Below are 18,746 nucleotides of genomic sequence, written 5' to 3' on the forward strand. Positions count from 1 at the left end.
GGTCACATGCTACTGGTAGTACAATGGATTAGATGATTGATTATCATGGAGAAGTTTAGAACTGGTGGAATATAATACAAGAGGTTTAAAAATAACTTGTGTTCTGTTTTCAAATAAAGTTAAATAATATTAGAAGGAAAGGCAACACTTGACCAATTAGATTACTTGGCTGCAAGGAATTTTTATACCAACCATAATATTGTAAGTGGTTCATATTACAAATTAAATTCATAAATTTGCCCACCAAAAAGTAAAGTTAAGGCGATCCCAGTTCTTCCAATTGTGAGTAACCATTTGCATGGTTATCCCAGTCATAATAAGGAAAAGCCGACCTTTATATCGGTCCAATGAGGGCTTCAGATGTAATATCATCCCACATATGACTACCTCATGTCAATGGAATTGATGATTCAAGTATAGCATTAATCTGTCTCCATATCGACTTCCAAAATTTGAGTATCAAAGGACAATAGAACAACAGATGATCCAGTGTTCCTATATCAAGATGACAGTGCCAGCATCTATTAGATTTAGAACTGTCTAACTTTTGTAAACAAACAGGGGTCCAAAAAGTTCTATGTAACAAGAAAAACCATGTTTGTCTCATAGATGCTGACGCTATACATCTCATTCTCCAAGTCCAAATTCGTGGCCATTGAGTAGCAGAAATTTGCTGCTTTATCTTAATGCTCCAAATGTCTCTAAGACTAATTTTTGGTTTCTTATTCATATAACCAGATATTAATTTATACCACTGAGTGGCCTGATGCCCTAGGAAATCCATCTGGAAGCACAGGACCTGCAAGCTATAATGATTTTTTAGATTACACTAATCAGGGAACCCCTTCTGAATGGCCTGCTTCAACTGCAACCATTTGTAAATTTGAGAATTTGCAATGCCTAAAGATAGTTGTAGTCATGAAAAATCAAGCATTTTCCCATTTGATAAAACATCATCTAGTGTACGTATACCTGCCTGTATCCAGTGCTTCCAGAAGATCCCAGACTCACCAATTTGAATCTTGGAGTTTAACCATAAGGATGTACATTTTGATATTTATAGATGAGCCCTGATCAGAAGTGCTTACAATCTAATTTGGACAGACAGACATGACATATAAAGTTGGGGATGCAGAACCCAAAGTGAGAGGAGCTAGGAGTTGAAAGCACTACAGGTGGGCTTTTAATTGGACTTTGAACATTGCCAGAGCCCGACGTAGGGATTCGGGCAGCTTGTTCCAAGCATAAAGCACAGCAAGGTAGAAGGGATGGAGTCTGGAGTTGGCAGTTGAAGAGAAGGCATAAATAGGAAGGACTTGCCAGCTGAGTGGAGCTCATGGGGGAGGGTGGAGGATCATAGGGGGAGATAAGTAAAGAGAGATAGTTTAGCAGTGTTCTCCCTAGGGCCTTTAAGCCGGGCGCTCCGCCCAGCTAATTTAGATGATCGCCCGGCTACCATCCGATTGTGAATTCTGCTGCTACTGCCGCCGCTGCTCAATATTAAAAAAAAAACAAAAAGGGCTTGGAGAACTTATGCTCCGGGGCTCTAAAGTGTGCGTGCCGGCTTCCCTTCTCTTTCCTCCGAAACTGGAAGTTATGTCCGGAAGAGGGGGGGGAAGAGAAGAGAAGGGAAGCTGGCACGCACATGTTAGAGCCCCGGAGCATGCATTCGCTACGGGCGGGAGACAGGTCAGTGAAGCTTACAATTTGCTGTTCTTGCTGCCGGGTCCTGCCTACTTTCTGTTTCCGCGAAGGCAGGACCCGGCAGCAATTCTCTAGAACAGGGGTGCCCAATAGGTCGATCGCGATCTTGAGCCGACCAGCCTTCCTCTCCCCAATATCAATTCTGCCATCGGGGAGGAAGTTCTGGCCATCCAATCACTGCCTGGCTGGGCCGGAACTTCCTCTCCGACGGCAGAACTGACGTCGGGGAGAGGAATGCTGGTCAGCCCGACGCAGGGAGAGCTTGGGGTGGTGGCGGCTTTGGGTCGTTATCCGATGGTGGCGGCGGCTTGGGGGCCTGTTCCCCAATGGCAGCGGCAGTGGCTTGGGGGAGGGCAAGGAGAAAGAAAGAAAGAAAGAGGGCAGGCAGGGAGACAGAAGGAAAGAAGAGAAACAGAAAAAAAGAAAGAGGGCATGAAGAGAGAAAAAAAGAAAGGGAGGCAGGGAGAAAGAAAGGGCAGGGAGAGAGGAAGAAAAAGTTGGAGGAGGGAATGAGGTCTGGAGGAGAGGAAGTATACAGGCTGAAAGAAGGGAAGACAGATTGGATGCACAGTCAGAAGAAGAAAGTGCAACCAGAATCTCATGAAATCACCAGACAAGAAGGTAGGAAAAATAATTTTATTTTAAATTTAGTGAATGTGTCTGAATTTATATCTGCTGTCTATATTTTGCACTATGGTCCCCTTTTACTAAACCGCAATAGCGGTTTTTAGCACAGGGAGCCTATGAGCGTCGAGAGCAGCGCTGGGCATTCAGCACAGCTCCCTGCGCTAAAAACTGCTATCGTGGTTTAGTAAAAAGGGAGGGGGGTATTTGTCTATTTTTGTATGGTTGTTACTGAGGTGACAATGCATAGAGTCATCTACTTTGACTTCTTTGAAAAAACCCTGGAATAGGAATGATAATTAACATTTTCTATTTGCACAGTGTGCTTTGTGTTTTTTTAAAATTTTATTGTTGGTAGATCATTTTGACTTGGTCATTTTAAAAGTAGCTCGCAAGCCCAAAAAGTGTGGGCACTCCTGCTCTAGAACATCGCTCCTTAGTTTTATCAAGTGGTGCAGTGAGGGGCCAGCACTTTACATCTTATCACCTTATTTTTTATTTTTTCTCCTCATGTACAGCATGGTTCTTTATTCTAAGCAGCTCTGGCACTAACAGTACTACGGGTGCCTTATGCTACTTTCACTACCACTTGCAGTCAGGTTCGGCATTTTATCATGGTTTTGGTTTTTTATTTAGTTTTTCACCAGTATTTTCATTTATTTATTAAAGCAGCCTTTTTTAACAGCCCAATGCCCCTCCCCTATCAGCATGCATCCAATCCACTGCCGACACTTTTTTGGCTTCTCTTTCAATGGATCAAATATCATAGCCCCACTGTCGTGTGTTCACATTTATTCTGGGTACGAGTTTATCTCATCAGTGCAGAGACCTTTTCGGTAAGTCCATTTTACTCTCCCTTTTTTACTTTCCCCGAGTGCTGTGGTTTTATTTTTTGGTTTTAATAGAAGCTCATTTGAACAATAATTTAGATCTTTCCCAGGTTTCACTTTTCATCTACCTGGTCGGCTTGTCTTTGAGCTACTATCGGCTTATGTTTTCAAGATACACTCTATTATCAACTGTTCATTTCCCATACGTTTACTTTTGCCCTGTTTAGGTCTATATAGTCTAGGCATACTGTTTGTACCCAGCCATCATTTTAAGTATGTATATTCCCTATTTTTTTTTGGAGGGGGGTTTAAGTTCTTCATTAATTCTGAGTTCGGTGTTACAATATGTTGTTCTTAGTTTACACATTATTTATTCTTTTCTATGACATGTTTGCATCGCAATTTTACTCAAAAGTATAAATAGGTATCCATATTTCCATTCAAGTTTCATCACGGTGCTCTGGTTTTAGCTCCAGTATTTATCACTTCCGTCCACCAGGTCTGACTATCCGTTACTGTCTCATATTTTAAAGACTCACTCATTATAATTAGCAGTGATCCACACGTCTCTTCATAATGGACATGTCCGATTTTAGCATTTGAATCTTAGTACTTTGGGTTTGGTCTTTTCTAGTTTCCTTTCTATAGTCTGCTTTTCGTCTGGAGTCTTTTGAGTTTAGAATTATATTTTATGACATATTTTTGTGGTTATAATTGTATGACATGTCTAAATAGGTCAAGTTATCCATTCTTTTTATTATTTGTTGTCCCCTCATACAGTGGCAGACTGCCCCGGGTGCCAGCCCTAGGGGAGTACACAGCCGGCTGGATCCAGAACCTTCCAAGCTGCTCTAAATGGCAACTGCACCTCAGCATGGCTGCTATACTTATTCCGAAGCAGAGTCGGCAGCCGCACTGAAGTGCAGAAAGTCCCGCAATGACTGCATTTGCCGCCTCTGCCTCCGGAAGATATAAGTGACGTCTGAAGGTGTGGACCAGCAGCTGCAGTCATTGCGGAACTTTGCCACAACTCCCTGCGTCTGCTGGCCCACCCCCTCCAACGTTACTTACATCTTCCAGAGGCAGAGGCAACAGAAGCAGTCATCATGGGACCTTGCTGATTTGGAGGGAGAGAGGAGCATAGAAGGGTGATGGAGGGAGAAAAAGGGGGTCAGGATGGTATGGAAGGGTGGTGGAGGGAGAGAAAGGGGGCAGATGCTGATGGAATTGGTGTGCAGGGAAAGGAGAGAGAGACATAAGGGGGAAGGATACTGGATGGAATTGGGTTGGAGGGAAAGAAAGGGGGCAGATGCTGATGGAAGTGGGGGGAAGGGAAAGGAGAGAGTGAAATGCCAGACCATGGGGGTGTGGGAGAGGGAAGGGAAGAAGAGGAGAGAGATGCCAGACCATTAGAGGAGGGAAGGAAAGAAGATGGATGCCAGACTAATAGGGGTGAAGGGAGAGATGGAAGGGGAATACAAGGAGAGAAGATACCATATAGAAGGAGCAGAGAAAGGGTAGACAGTGGATGAAAGGAAGAAAGTGACAAGACTATGAGGAAAGCAGAAACCAGAGAAGACAATGTAGAAAAAAATTCTATTTATTTTTTTGCTTTAGAAGAGATGCATCGCTCTTTCTTTGGTGTTTGCATTGTATGCAGAGTCCAGCTTATTGGTGGTTCAATTTAACCTTTTGTCTACGTTTTTCTATTTTATCCCCCCTTTTACAAAACTGTAGAGCATTTTTTTTTAGCACCAGCCATGGTGGTAATTGCTCAGAATTCTATGAGAGTCTGAGCTGTTACCACCATGGCTAAAAACCACATTACAGTTTTGTAAAAGGGAGAGGGGTTAGTTTGTGATTACATATTCCATACTAGGCGAAGATGTTTTCTGTGTTCTGTGTGTTCGAAAGACATGGTTTTCAGTTAGGATTAACTGTGTAGGATTGATTTGTACTAGTCTGGCTTGTTTAGTTTTACAATGGATGTATTGATGTACTGCTCACTGCAATATGTAAGATGCTGCCTTTTCCTAGGTACACTCTTGTGCCATGTGTGGATTGTTACTAAAAATCATGTTTTTCATACAGATGGGGGGGGTGTCAAAAAATGATGGGCCTTGTGTGTCATACATACTAGGTACGTCACTGCCTTCATAGTTTATATCTAATCCACAAGCCTGCTTTTAGGACCTACAGGGTATGTATCTCTCCGATTCATGGCAATTTCACTTCTCATGCTATCTTATCCATTCTTTTTATTATACAACTGCCCAGATAAGCATCATTCTTTGACGTGATTGGAGCTTGAAAACTAGTGGCAACATTGTTCTCCCCAGAAATTTTTTCCAGCCATGAAAAATATTTGCTGCATTTAGTGTGCCACAAAAAACATTTGCTCCGTTTAGTGTGCCAGAGTTAAAAAAGTTTGAGAGACGCTGCTCTATACCATTTGAAAGAGGGCAAATATCTGATTATTCACTTCTAGAATTGGATACTTCTTAAATTTAATAAAAATATTATGGAACAAGTGTCAAACCTTAAGAAAGGCAGCGATATTGAGAATTGGAAAATAACTAATAATAATTAACTAATATAAATAGTACACATTTAGGGCTCCTTTTACTAAGCTGCGATAGCGGTTTTACCGCGTGCTTAGCTCACACAGAATTGCCACACGCGCTAGAAGCTAATGCCAGCATTGAGCTGGAGTTAGTTCTAGCCGTGTAGCGCGGCATTTCTGCACGCGCTAAAAACGCTATTGCAGCTTAGTAAAAGAAGCCCTTAATTTTTCCCACCACCAAATTTCCTCATCTCACCCCACCCAGCTACTTTTTCATGCCACCCGGCTGGAAAAATTTCTGGGGAGAACACTGAGGTGGTTCAAGAACTAGACTTTTGAGGGTCTCTGGGCTTCCTATAGTGTCCTCCACCTCCAAAAACTCTTTTCTGAATTTTTGAAAAAATTTTTATAGCTTTCCTGGGCTGTTTTGTGGTGCCAAAATGCTACCTCCGTGGCCATCTTGGATTTCCCAATTTTATTTTAAAAGTCTCTATCTGCCTAAAAACACCTCATTTTTTATATTAAACAATTTATATAGACTCCCCAGGCCTTTCTACCCCTCTATCATGCCAGCTTTGTGCTGGATGTTCAGCCGAGGAACATCCATGTGCCACAGGGCACATGGGGGGATAGGAGTGCTAGGCTTAGCCCCCTCCATTCCTCTCAGGTTCTTGGAGTCACAGGATGCTTAAATGTTGGGTCAAAAATCCATCCTAGAGCCCTCAAAATTGAGGAGCCGAGATAATGCCCAGTGACACATGGAGGTGGAGTTGAAAAATGTAGATGATGCCTTCTGCAATCCTCGCAGATGAAGGGAAGAAATCTATTTGTCAAGCCCCGTGTCTCTTTTGCACTGGAAGTCCTGTTATAAATTCACCCTCATTAAGTGCAATACCCAAACTGCACGTACTCTTAGGAGAAATATATTTAAATATGGAAGGAATAGAAAATATTTGTTAATTGCCACTTATTACTACTATAGGTGGTGAATGGGTACAGCTGAAATACAGAAGATTCTGGGGGGGTTTTCCTGCTGATTTTTCTGTAATTAAACAATAAAATTTAAGAGTGTTTTTTTTAAATAATGAAAACTAAATCTCAGTGCACATCCTCCCTCACTGCCCCCCCTAAAAAATAGTTATGCAAGGGGAGTCTTCAGCCAGTCAGACTGAATGTTTCAAGACAGTTACCTAAGACATCTAACCACTCCTGTGTTGCTGGCTCCTCCGTCACTGTCCCTGCTGCATTTTCTGGATTCTTTAACTGCTGTGATTCGGCATCACCTTCACCTTCTCTCTGTTTCTTTAAAGTTCTTATATCTTCTAAAAGAGGAAGTTCACTCATGTCGTCATCATCCTCATCATCTGCATTTTCTATAATTTCAAAGTCCTCGCCACTGTCCAGCAGTGACGATACACCCTTGGCATGGCTCAGCTGGGTGTCTGTGCCAAGCATGTTAGTTGTCTTCTCACATGGATCTTCAACTTCTGGTGGGATCTCCTCTATGGAAGCCATGTTGGTTAGGCAAAGACACACCTATGAATAGGAGGAAAAGAGCAAGAAAGATTTTACCATATTTAGATAAAATTTTGTCAAGTCCACTTAGCTCCTTTAGTTAACAGTACTTACCACAATAGAATTACATTAACAGTTTCTTAGGTGTCCTTTTACTAAGGCACATGAATAGATTTAGTGCACACTAACAAATCAGTGTACACTAAACCTGTTAGTGCACCTTAGTATAAAGGACCACTTAAAAGCCATTCCCTTTTTGGAATCATTCATGATCTTAGATCAATAGAATGGTGTTGGCACTTATCAACCCCAAGGATGAGTCAAAGGATGAACTCTTCACATCCTAGCTTGCCCAAACTCATAGTAACAAACATAATTAACATAATAAATGAAGTCATTCTGGGGAGAATGAATATGGCTTGCCAACTTAGACATATAAACGATTGGCTCTGTGGGACCTCCCATTTTTCAGTGGCTGAGGTTGAATGCCTTGCATTTACCCCCTTTCATTGTAGTTATTTACTGCACACATCCACATTGCCTGTACGTACACAGCATTATGGGGAGATATTACTGGTTCCGTTGAGGAAAACTTGGAAGAAATTATACAAAAAATTGCGCATTAGGCCAGATGTGACACCTTATTTACCAATACATGGCAACGCCGCATTTGCTCCTGGAATTGGCTTAAGGGCCCCATCTAGGTGGGCCCGGGGAGGGGTGTTTTATCTGTCTCAAGTATTAAACGCGGATGGTACCTTATATCCGTTTCAGAAATTGTTAGATGCACATATCTTTACTGCTAACGATTGGCTGAGTTACGGGCAACTGCTATACTATGTGAACTCCTTGCCCAGACTGGCGTTAACGGACACTGTCCATGAAACATTATCTGAAGCCCTCTGTCTAACATCACAAGACCCCACTCCACTCAGCGTATACCATCATTATCTGCAGGGGCTGGCTGGGGACCTTGACTACAGAACCTTGGCTGAATCCTGGTCCACGGACTTACAAACTACAATCACTTAATCCATGTTAAAGAAGAGCTTTAAATTGGGATCGAACATCCTAGTGGCAGCAACTGAAAGGGAACGGTACTACAAATTTTTGGTTCGCGCTTACATGGCATCCACAAGAGCATACCAAGCTCATATCAGTACTTCAGCGAGATGCCCTAGATGTGCGGCTGCCAGAGCTACTCTTGGACACATGTTTTGGCTATGCCCGGGTATTCAAGCCTACTGGCGGCGCATAGGGCTCATCATACAGTCCATGTGGAACTGCTCCTGGACACAGACGTCGACTTTTCTCTTTACCTTGAAATTCTCACTGGACCCAGTTAAGCCAGGAGTACATGCATTTGTTCAAAGGACTATTCTGGTGGGCATAAAGACCATTTTACAATGCTGGCTGTCACCGCAAACGCCTACTGTCTCACATTGGCGGACTCAGATGATTTATTGGGCTGGTTATGAGAGACAAGACGTTCTTGATATGCATTCCAAAAAAGGGGTTTTATTTCTACGTTGTTGGAGACCTTTTTGTTCTACTTTGTCTCCTGTAGCGAAAGCTCGATTATTGGAGTGACTACACTCAGGCATGTATGACAGTGGCTGTTCCCTCTTTGGGGGGGTGGGGAAGGGGGGGTCTTAATTTCTATGTATTGCACTACGTTTGGCTTGTATCTTATGTTGGTTGTTTGTCGCTGATAATAAAACAAATTTAAACATAAATGAAGTCAGGTAATGACATGCATGGTCCATTCAGTTTGTACTTTATGGCAACCAGAGTTGACTCACCAGTCATCATTTCTGGTGCTAATAAACCCACATTCAAGTCTCCCAAATGGTAGGACATTTATGCCTTGTCAAGACGCAGCATTTGGTCTCTAAAGGTGGGGCTGAAGATGGAGAGAAATTTATTGTCACTGAAGTGATCCTCGACAGCCCAAGAGTGTCACTGCAGACAATACTAGAGAGAATCAGTAAGGAAGACCATAACAGCCCAAGGTAAACCATTTTTGTTATGAGCTGGAATTAAAAGAAATGCCACCATTTTTAACTTTGCAGACACATACAACGGAGTTTTCAAACACAGCAATGTTTAAGAAACAGAATATTCTCACTGTTTTCAGTGCTTTAACACCTATAACACCTTCAAAGTGCCCACAAACCTCTTGTTGGCCCAGCAGTTTTCCTTCTGATCCTATGGACTTAACATTGTACCATAGTACATGATGGCAGATAAAAGACCTGAATGATCCATCTAGTGTGTCCAACAGTCACACTCATCAATTCATGATTAAACCAACAATGAAATGTGATATGACACTTGATCATGGTCTTTCTTTGGCATTTCTGGGACATAGACTGTAAAAGTCCACTTGCGTGCTATCTACTAGAGCTGCTATTGAAGCCCCCACTCCAGCCTATTCAAATTTGTCTTGCTGTCCATTTTTTATTGACTGTAAAAGTATGCCCCGAACTGTCCTCAAGTTCCAGCTACTGAAGTTGCTGTCGAAGCCCTTTCCAGCCCATCAGATTGCAATATATGGGACATAGACCATATGAGTCTGCCAGGCACAGACCTTAGTTCTTCACTGATGGAGTTGCCATCTAAGTGCCACTTGACACATTCAGACACATCTACACACTTGTAGACATTTAAGGATTTTTTTGTTTCTTTTAAATAACATCCATTTTCTAATTAGAGATCAAATTAAACTAAAAGCAGGATCTTGCACCATCTTTTTGGGATTTCTACCCCCCCTACACACACCCCTTATTTTACACAATTTACTGCAATGACATTCTTCAGCCACAGGCAATATGTACATCAAGGATGCTTCCAGAGCCCTGCAATCATAGGCTTCAAATCTGGCCACTAGCTGTTGCCATTATACAATAACTGAACTCCCCTCACACACACACAATGTTAAGTCTTCAACCACTGGGTTTGTGTACCTTCACTCACAGGGTATATGTAGACAGCCTCATTTGCATTTTTTCACTCCACCTCCCTTCTCCCTAGGCTGTCCTCTACTCCCCAGTTCATATCAAAGCAGGTTTTCAGCTCTGGATAATAAATAGAAAAAGGAAGGGGTGTGAGGAATCTCCCCAAGAAATAAGTCTGTCTGCTCATAACTCACAAAAACCACCCCCATTAACAATGATGAACACTTTATAATCCATAACGGACCAGAACACAGCTCACTTAAGTGCAGCCTTCACCAATAGTCAGGGGGTTACCCCAGGGATGTCCAACCTGTGGCCCCGTGAAGTATTTTGTGCGGCCCCGGTCGAGGGCGATGCAGTGTTTTCCTCTGCTGTCCTCGGGTTTTTACCATCTTGCCGGCTCCCTCCTGTGTCTTGCTGCAGCGTTTGAAAGTTTGTGCGGCCCCAGAAACATTTTTTTCGGCCAATGCGGCCCATTGAAGCCAAAAGGTTGGACACCCCTGGTTACCCCATGTTTCCTTGAGATACGTGAGCCTCTCTTACCTGAGCTCTTGCTAGAGGCCATAGGAAGAAGCAAACTATCTGGAGCTAGAGATGTTCGAGACAGAAAGGCAGGCTAGAAATCATCTGATAAGGTGGGCTTCAAGACTGACGTTCCTATCTCCTAAAAAGAAGATTAACAAGGTAGGTACATAATCTTCCCTTCTAGTTCAATAGGAATGTCAGTCTTGAACCACTGGGATGTGACAGAGTAGACCCTCAGATCTAAGTTAGGACAGATGAGCCTGCTGACAGCACTGAATCTCCAAAAGCGGTATCCAATCTTGCTGCTACATCCAATCTGTAAAATTTTGTAAAAATATGGAGAGAGGACTAAGTGATTGCTCTACAAATCTCTTCCATGGATACTGCCTTGGACTCCCCTGAAAGTCCACTTCACTAGGAGTGTAGTTTCCTCCTGGACAAAGTCGAGGTATTTTATTGTTCTCAATATAAGTGGACAAAATGGCCTTTTGAATTCATCTGGAAATGGCCACTTTTGAAGTTGGCTGTGCCCGTCAGCTAGTGACCGGTAACTCAAGACGTTATCTGATAGCCAAAATTCATTAGTCACTTCTAGGTAGTGCAGCCACACCCTATGCACATCTAGCAATTACATGATATGATAGAGGTCTATAAAATATGAGTGGAGTAGAAAGGGTAATGTGAATCGCTTGTTCACTCTTTCCAAAAATACTTAGACTAGGGGGCATGTGATGAAGCTACTAAGTAGTAGATTTGAAACGAACTGGAGAAAATATTTCTTCACACAACATATAATTAGACTCTGGAATTCGTTGCTGGAGAATGTGGTGAAATCAGTTAGTTTAGTGGGGTTTAAAAAAGGTTTGGATAATTTCCTAAATAAGAAATCCATAGGCCATTATAAAGATGGCTTGAACACTGCTTATTCTTAGGATAAGTAATCTGTTTACTACTTGGGATCTGGGTTGGCCACTGTTGGAAACAGGATACTGGGCTTGATGGACCTGCGGTCTGTTCCAGTATGGCAGTTCTTATATTCTTATGATCCTGTCCATCTTCTTGGATCCTGAAGGTATACACACAGGCAACCGGACTTCCTGGCTGACATGAAAGCTGGACACTACCTTTGGCAAGAAGAAAGGGACTATATGCAGTACTATTCTTGTTTCCAATATTCTGAGGAAAGGTTCCCTGCAGGATAGATCCTGCAGTTCAGATACTCGTGTAGATGTGATAGCCACCAAAAATGCTGCTTTCACAAGATGTCCATTATGGACGCCTTCTCCAAAAGCTCATATGGAGCTCTCGCTAGAGCTCACAGGACAAGATTTAGGATTCTACTCCAGGAAAGGGTGCTGTATTGGCAGATTGAGAAGTAATGCACCCTTCAAAAATCTGGATACATCAGGATGGAAAGTCAATGTACCTTTATTCTTCCAAGATCTAAATCACAAGAGACTCATGATTTGTACTTTAAGGGAGCCCACTGCTAGGTCTTTTTCAAGTCCTTCCTGAAGAAATGCTAGCATCACTGCAATTTGGGACTGTAACTGGATTTTCGTTCTTTTATGCACACCAGCTCTGGAAACCCTTCCAGGTTTTCGCATAGGCTGATAGCTTTGCTTGCTTCTTGGACTTCAGGAGAGTGGCAATGACCACTTCCAACTAGCCTTTGTGCGCTAATGTTGCGTGCTCAAGAGCCATGCCATAAGACCAGTGTATTCTGGCTTTTCCCAGGAATAGGGCTCTGTGTTAGCAATCCTGAATGACAATGTAGGCTGAGTCCCTGGTTCCCAGAGCCACATACCTCAGCCGTCATGGCCCATCTGGCAGTACCACAACTACCAGTCCTTGATGGTCCATTATCCTTTGAAGGATTCTGCCGATTTTGGGCCTTGGTGGGAAGACATACAGCAGCCCTTCCCGGGACCATAACTGAACCAGACCATGCAAGTCATCACTTCTAAGCTTGTATCTTTGGCTGAAGAGCCGAGCTGTCTTCCTGTTGGCTGCCAATTTCAGTAAGTCAAATATTGGATGCTCCCAGCGACTTACGATGGTGTCGAATGCCTCCTTATAATAGAGCCCATTCTCCAGGATCTAGGGTCTGGTGGCTGAGGAAATCCTACTACATGTGCCGCCAAGATTGGCAACAAATAGCTTTCCATTCAATGACACAGCATTTGGGCCTCCAAGCGCAGAGGAGCACTCTTGGTGCCTCCCTGTCGATTGATCTATGCTACTGCTGTTGTATTGTTCAAGAATACTCACACTGCTTTGCCCTGTAGAAAAGTCTCTAGTGCCGGCAGCACCAGACGGATAGCTCTCCGTTCCAATCTGTTGATCGACTACTTCTCTGAGGGGAACCAACACCCCTGCACCATAGACCGTAAAACCATAGACCATAGACCCACAATGCACTCCTCAGACAAAGAGGCTGGCATCTGTTGTCAGTCTCACTCAGGAGGAAATTTGAAGTGGCATCCCTCAGGTCAGAGACTGTGATGCGCTGGAGTTGTCCAGAGAAGCAGCATTTGCAATGTCTCCGCTTGCAGGGACCATGGATAAGAGTACCTCCTGTAGGGGATGCAATGGCACCCTGGCCCAAGGAACCACATCTATTGCTGCTACCCTTGAACCCAGTACCTGCAAGAGAGCTATTATCCCTATAAAAGAAAATTAATGGGTAACAATTCCCTATTCTAATGTTCTAACCCTACATGCTTTCCTTTTCTTTTATACACTGTAGTTCAACCTGCCTGCCTTTTGTTCCTGTATTGTCTAAAATATGTCACTTTTATTGATACCCCATTTTTATAATTGTAAATCGCTTTGAAATATGATAGTGATTAAATCAATTTTTTTAATTGAAATTTTTAAAAATTTTTACAAGCATACAATCTTGTCTAAGAAAATAAAGTTACAATGAAAAACAAATTATAATAAAGAAAATAATCCTCCAATTCAATTATTGTCTCTCTATTTAGACCTCATTAAAAAAGAAATAAACCAAAGGCTCCTTTTATGAAGCCGCGGTAGCGGTTTAATGTACGCTCGCCAGAAGCGCTAGCCGCTACCGCCTCCTCTTGAGCAGGCTGTAGTATTCAGCTAGCATGGGGGTTAGTGCGTGATTAAAAGTCGCGCGCGCTAATGCGGCTTCGTAAAAGGAGCCCCAAGAAGGAGAGGCAAGATATAAGAAAATATAATTAAAACATGAAAAGCTAGATTTCCAACTGACAGATTTAAGTGCTAATTATCAATTAACTTCCGCTTCATTCACCTTCGAGGGTGTACAGATTGCTATTGGGACTGGAGGTCTCCTTGATTTGAGAAAATTTTTCAAATGCTTAGGGTTAAAGAATACATACGTTTTCTTCTCTAGTTTAACAATGCACTTACAAGGGAATTGCAGAAAAAAGTCCCTTTCTTCTCTGTTGAGTAGACCTACAGAGGTCAGGAAATATCTTAACTGAGTAAACCCTTAAATTTTACATCTTTAGCCCTGAAATACTCTCTGCCATACTCCAAAGCAAATGTGTTGCTTTATTTAAAACCATATCAGAATTCTCCAATAAGCCAGTAACATCAAGATTGGCTTCTTGGTTATGATCTGGATTTAATTTTTTCAGAGGACTACCCAAGTTAATGTAATACGCTTTAGATATCTGAGGCATGGATTCATCAGAGTTTTGTAAGATTTCTCTCAGAAACTTCTTTAACATCTCTATAGGCCAAAATAAAAAAGATTACAGAAAGTTCAGAAATCTTAAATTCAATCTTCATTCATAATTTTCAAGTCTTTCCATTCTCTGGTGAATATTTAGATTATCCTTTACCAAAGTCAATTGTGTATTCTTTACCCCTTCTACAGTTTTCTTTAATTCCTGAACTTGGGAGTCCACCTCAGCCACAGTATCCCCAGTTTGTTTAACATAAAGCTGAACCATTTCAGAGAGTTGCAAAACTTTATCTAAACGTTCAGATAATTTCACCTCCAGCGTATCAACAGTCTCCCATACCTCATCCTGGGTTATATTATCCAGTTTCTTCTTCAACCTGTTGGAGCTCCTTGTTCCAGCCTCCTTGGCTCCAGTTGCTGAAAGGGCAGACCTCCCAGGAACCTCCCCAGGTCATCCTGCTGCTGCTCCTGCACCGATTTCCCCAGCTGGTAACTGCTCCACGTCGGATGTAGTGAGAAGCAATGTCCCAGCACTGAAGCCTCTGATGGCAACCTCTTCGGTATCCATACCCAAGCTCCCCATCGACCTCTGCACTTCACTTCCAGGTTGGAGTGGATATTCGTGGTCTTCGAGGCTCAGTGTAGCTTCAGCTGCACTGAGGGCGAAATCCCCTGTTTGCTGCTCGCCACTCAGAGGATCTTCTTTAGCACTTGTCGGTAAGATGAAACTCTCCAGCATTCGTTGTCCGGATACCAGGGAGGTGGGGGGATGGAGCGGTCAGTTTGGCCGGATCGAACACAGTTTCGCCTTCCTCTTAACCATGCTCTTCACTAGGCATTATCAAACGCTGGTCTGTCTCTGCTGCCATCTTGCCTCAGCTGAAAACCCGATTAAATCAAATTTTAAATAAACTTGAAACTTCACTGGGTAAGGACATAGGTTTTATTACCTGTGCCACTAGGGAATCTACTTTTAGCAAGGCAAACATTTGCTGGAACTTTTGATCCATAGAATACAGCCTAGTCATGGCTTTTGCCCCTTTGAGGGAGCCTTTCTGCACCTCCCAGGGCTCTGTACCTAGGAGTTTCATGTCTGGGTGACATGGAAAGGAGTTGAGCTGAGATCGGATCCCACTCAAAAGAGAACACCGAGATGACTGGGGCTGAAGCGGATCAATCTTGAGCTCACAAAAAGACTCGGTAATAATGTCTGGCAGGGTCGAAGACTTGGAAAAGCCGCCGTATGGAAGGATCCTTTCCCAGGTCCATGGCTGGAACTCCAACCTTATCCTCAACATAGAAGGCCGAATCTCCCATCAGGGAAGCATTGCTTTGAGACAGTAAGGGGATCAAGACTGAACTTTCGTCCCTTGAATCCCTATCTGACTGACAATCGGAGACAGGGAGGAACTCCACTCTCGTAGAAGAAGAGTTCTGAGGATTGTTAGAGGTGTGAGCCAAGGGTTGCTCTAAATTGCATATTTTGATCATGCGCATACGCCTGTCAGAGCAGATTAATGAACATTGGGATAAAGGCCTTAGTAGGAAAGAGACGTGTCTTCTTTGGCTGCTGAGCTTCTGCAACAGTTTGACGCACCATGAAGAAATTTTCCCTCCCCTAACAGGCTCAAAAGCCATGCCCGATGCCGCCAAGGCCATGTGGGAACCAAAACTTGAAGTTCCTGCCTCCCCACTTCCCTCGACGAGGCATCTGGTGCAAGGGCATTCTTCCACAACCCATCCTTTGAAAACAAGACATAATATAGAGTTATTAGAGTCAGAGGACTCCATCCCTGGTGCTTTGGAAGCAAAATGAGGTGTTCTAGAGAAGTTTAAAAACTTAGGAAAAAAATACTGTATTGGGAAAATCTAAGATGGCCGCTGCTGGTGAATTTTAGTGCAAATAACAGCTTAAAATCACCTCAGAGCTGATGAAAAACCTTACAAAAAACAGGATTTTAGGGGAGGGGGAGAAAGACCCTAGCTGTAGAAACAGTTTAAAAAAGCTTTTGAATATCCCTGATTTTTCCCACAGGCTCTCACAGCTTTACTCATAGACTATGTGCTGGGGAAACTGTGCTTTTGCTGTCCGCTTCAGCTCCTCTCAGGTGTAGCTGTTCTAGGAGAGGCCCTCTGCTTCCAGTCACTCAGCTACTTCGCTGGAATCTTTGGACTGCCAATCAGATCTCCACGGACCGATCCTCAACCCCGCCCCCCCCCCCCCCCACACACACACACATACAAACTCTCACAAAAAAAATGGGGAGACAAAATGCAGCAGGCACCGTGAGCGCCCCAAAGGAACACTATTAGCGCCTAAACAGCCTGTGCTCCAGCCCCTAATCAAGTCGAAAGGGCAAGCAAACACCAGTGGAACGGACCCTGGGCTCCACTAATATGCATCTGGCTGAAACAGGTCCCAGAAGGATACACCTGCCAGCTGCAGATTTAAAATCTGCTCCTCTCTTCATGCAGGCAGAATAGACCCTTATCAAAAGGGATCTCCGATTTCACAAAAAAAAAGACTGCGACTAGAGTGAAAACCCACAAATCTATTACAAAATAATAAATAAATAAATAAACCAAGCAATTTAAGATACCTTTCATGTTCACCTGCAGGAAGAGAAACAGAAAGGGCAGCAGACTCTTGGGAAAGGAGGAGGTTTCAAGAACTATGGATTGAAATAATAATAATAATTTATTTCTTATATACTGCTATACCAGAGGTTCGAAGCGGGTCACAACAAAAAATGCATACAGTCAATGTTTTGAAACACACAATAAAACAGTCTGAAATACAATAAAATCAATAAAATACATCAGTTAAAATCTAAAAAGAGTTAAAACAGTGGCATAATTAAAATATGGACAGCTGAAGGAATTCATAAACATTAAGACAGTAATATGATTTAAGATTTAAAACTTGTCAAACAGACGTGTCTTCAGTGATTTTCTAAAGTCAACATAAGAAATACTGTAGCCTTGAGTATAGATTTTCCAAGCCATGTATTTAGTTTAGCTGCCTGGAATGTTAAGATTCTGTCAAAAAAAACTTCTTATATTGACATGATTTCAGAGAGGGATAATTAAATAGATTTATTCTACCAGTATTCTTGTTGGAACAATTAAAAATGAACTGAGAGGCAAGATAATCTTTCTGCAGTATGCTTGCGTGAATGGATAAGAATACACCCAAGGTTCAGCAGCAAATACGATGTTAAGAATTACTTGGAAAAGAATGGCAAATACATTTGAGAACATTAAATTAGTTCTGTATGAAAGTGTTTGTGCAGGGTAGTATTTTGATATGCTGATATTTAATTTTATTATGATATTTTTGAAACAGACAGCCTATAAATTTAAGATGCAATGCAATTGTGTGCAATTCTGGTCATCTCCTTGTGAAAAAATATAGCTAATAGAAAAGATTCAGAGAAAGGCAGCAAGAATAATAAATGGCATGGCTCTCCAGCTTGGAACAAGTGACAAGCCAGATTTCAGACATGTTTATAAAATCATAATTAGGGTCAAAAAGTTAACTGGTAAAAGTTATAAATATTTCAAATAGTGCTAGGACTAGTCTAAGGGCCATTTCATGAAACAAATTGAAAAAAATATTTTTTTTCCAAGTTGTTTTTAATCTATGTACAGTCAGCCATTTCCAACACAGACCTCGGGGCCCACCTAGTCCCATCGCATTTTCCCGATATCCACAATGAATACTGTATTCATGAGTTAGATTTGCATTAAATCGAGGCAGTGCATGCAAATCTCTCTCATGCATATTCATTGTGGAAATCCTGAAAACCCAATGGGACAAGGTGTTCCTTGAGGACTGGGTTGGGAGTGGTGCTCTACACTAGCACTCTATGTGGCTCTGTACACTTTCCTTGCACCTGCCCTCCTCCTCTTCCCCAGAATTCATATATCCCTTATATCAGTGTGCTTCCCAATCCTCAGGACACACTCATCAGATTTTCAGGATAGCCATTAGTCCGGCTGTCCCCCCACCAGCTCAGCCGGTGCAGAGCCCTCCTTCTTCCGCACAGGCTCTGCACTTTCGCCCTCTTCCCGGCGCCTTGAAACCTGCATTTTTCACTTCCCTCTATCTCTCTCCTCTCACCTTTCCGGTCCTCCCTTCCTCTTCTCGCTCCCCCTGCAGTTCTCCAAACTTGCTGTGGCTCGCCGGCAGCAATTCTAAACAACCCACCAGCGGCCGCCCCGCAGCTTTCCCTCTGCCGCGCCCCGCCTCCTCTGACGCAAATTCCTGTAGACGGAAACACTGCGGAGGAACTGGAGCTTTGGAATCCCTGAGAGGTTATAAGCCCCTCCCCCCCAACCCCACTCCG

The 18,746-nt window shown here is 42.8% G+C and overlaps 1 protein-coding gene across 1 annotated transcript in view; it reads right to left on the minus strand.

Moving 5' to 3' along the window:
• Positions 1 to 18,708, minus strand: part of FKBP8 (FKBP prolyl isomerase 8) — a 72,792-nt gene extending 54,084 nt beyond the window's left edge. The window contains exons 1-2 of the mRNA XM_033954993.1: positions 18,521 to 18,708; positions 6,912 to 7,257 (exon numbers count right to left, since the gene is read on the minus strand). Of these exons, the coding sequence (XP_033810884.1) occupies positions 6,912 to 7,236 (325 nt within the window). The 5' untranslated portion in view covers positions 7,237 to 7,257; positions 18,521 to 18,708. The remainder of the gene's footprint in view (positions 1 to 6,911; positions 7,258 to 18,520) is intronic.
• Between the last annotated feature and the right edge of the window lie 38 nt (positions 18,709 to 18,746).

The sequence above is a fragment of the Geotrypetes seraphini genome, chromosome 8 (assembly GCF_902459505.1).
Source record: "Geotrypetes seraphini chromosome 8, aGeoSer1.1, whole genome shotgun sequence".
In the NCBI taxonomy this organism is placed as follows: domain Eukaryota; kingdom Metazoa; phylum Chordata; class Amphibia; order Gymnophiona; family Dermophiidae; genus Geotrypetes; species Geotrypetes seraphini.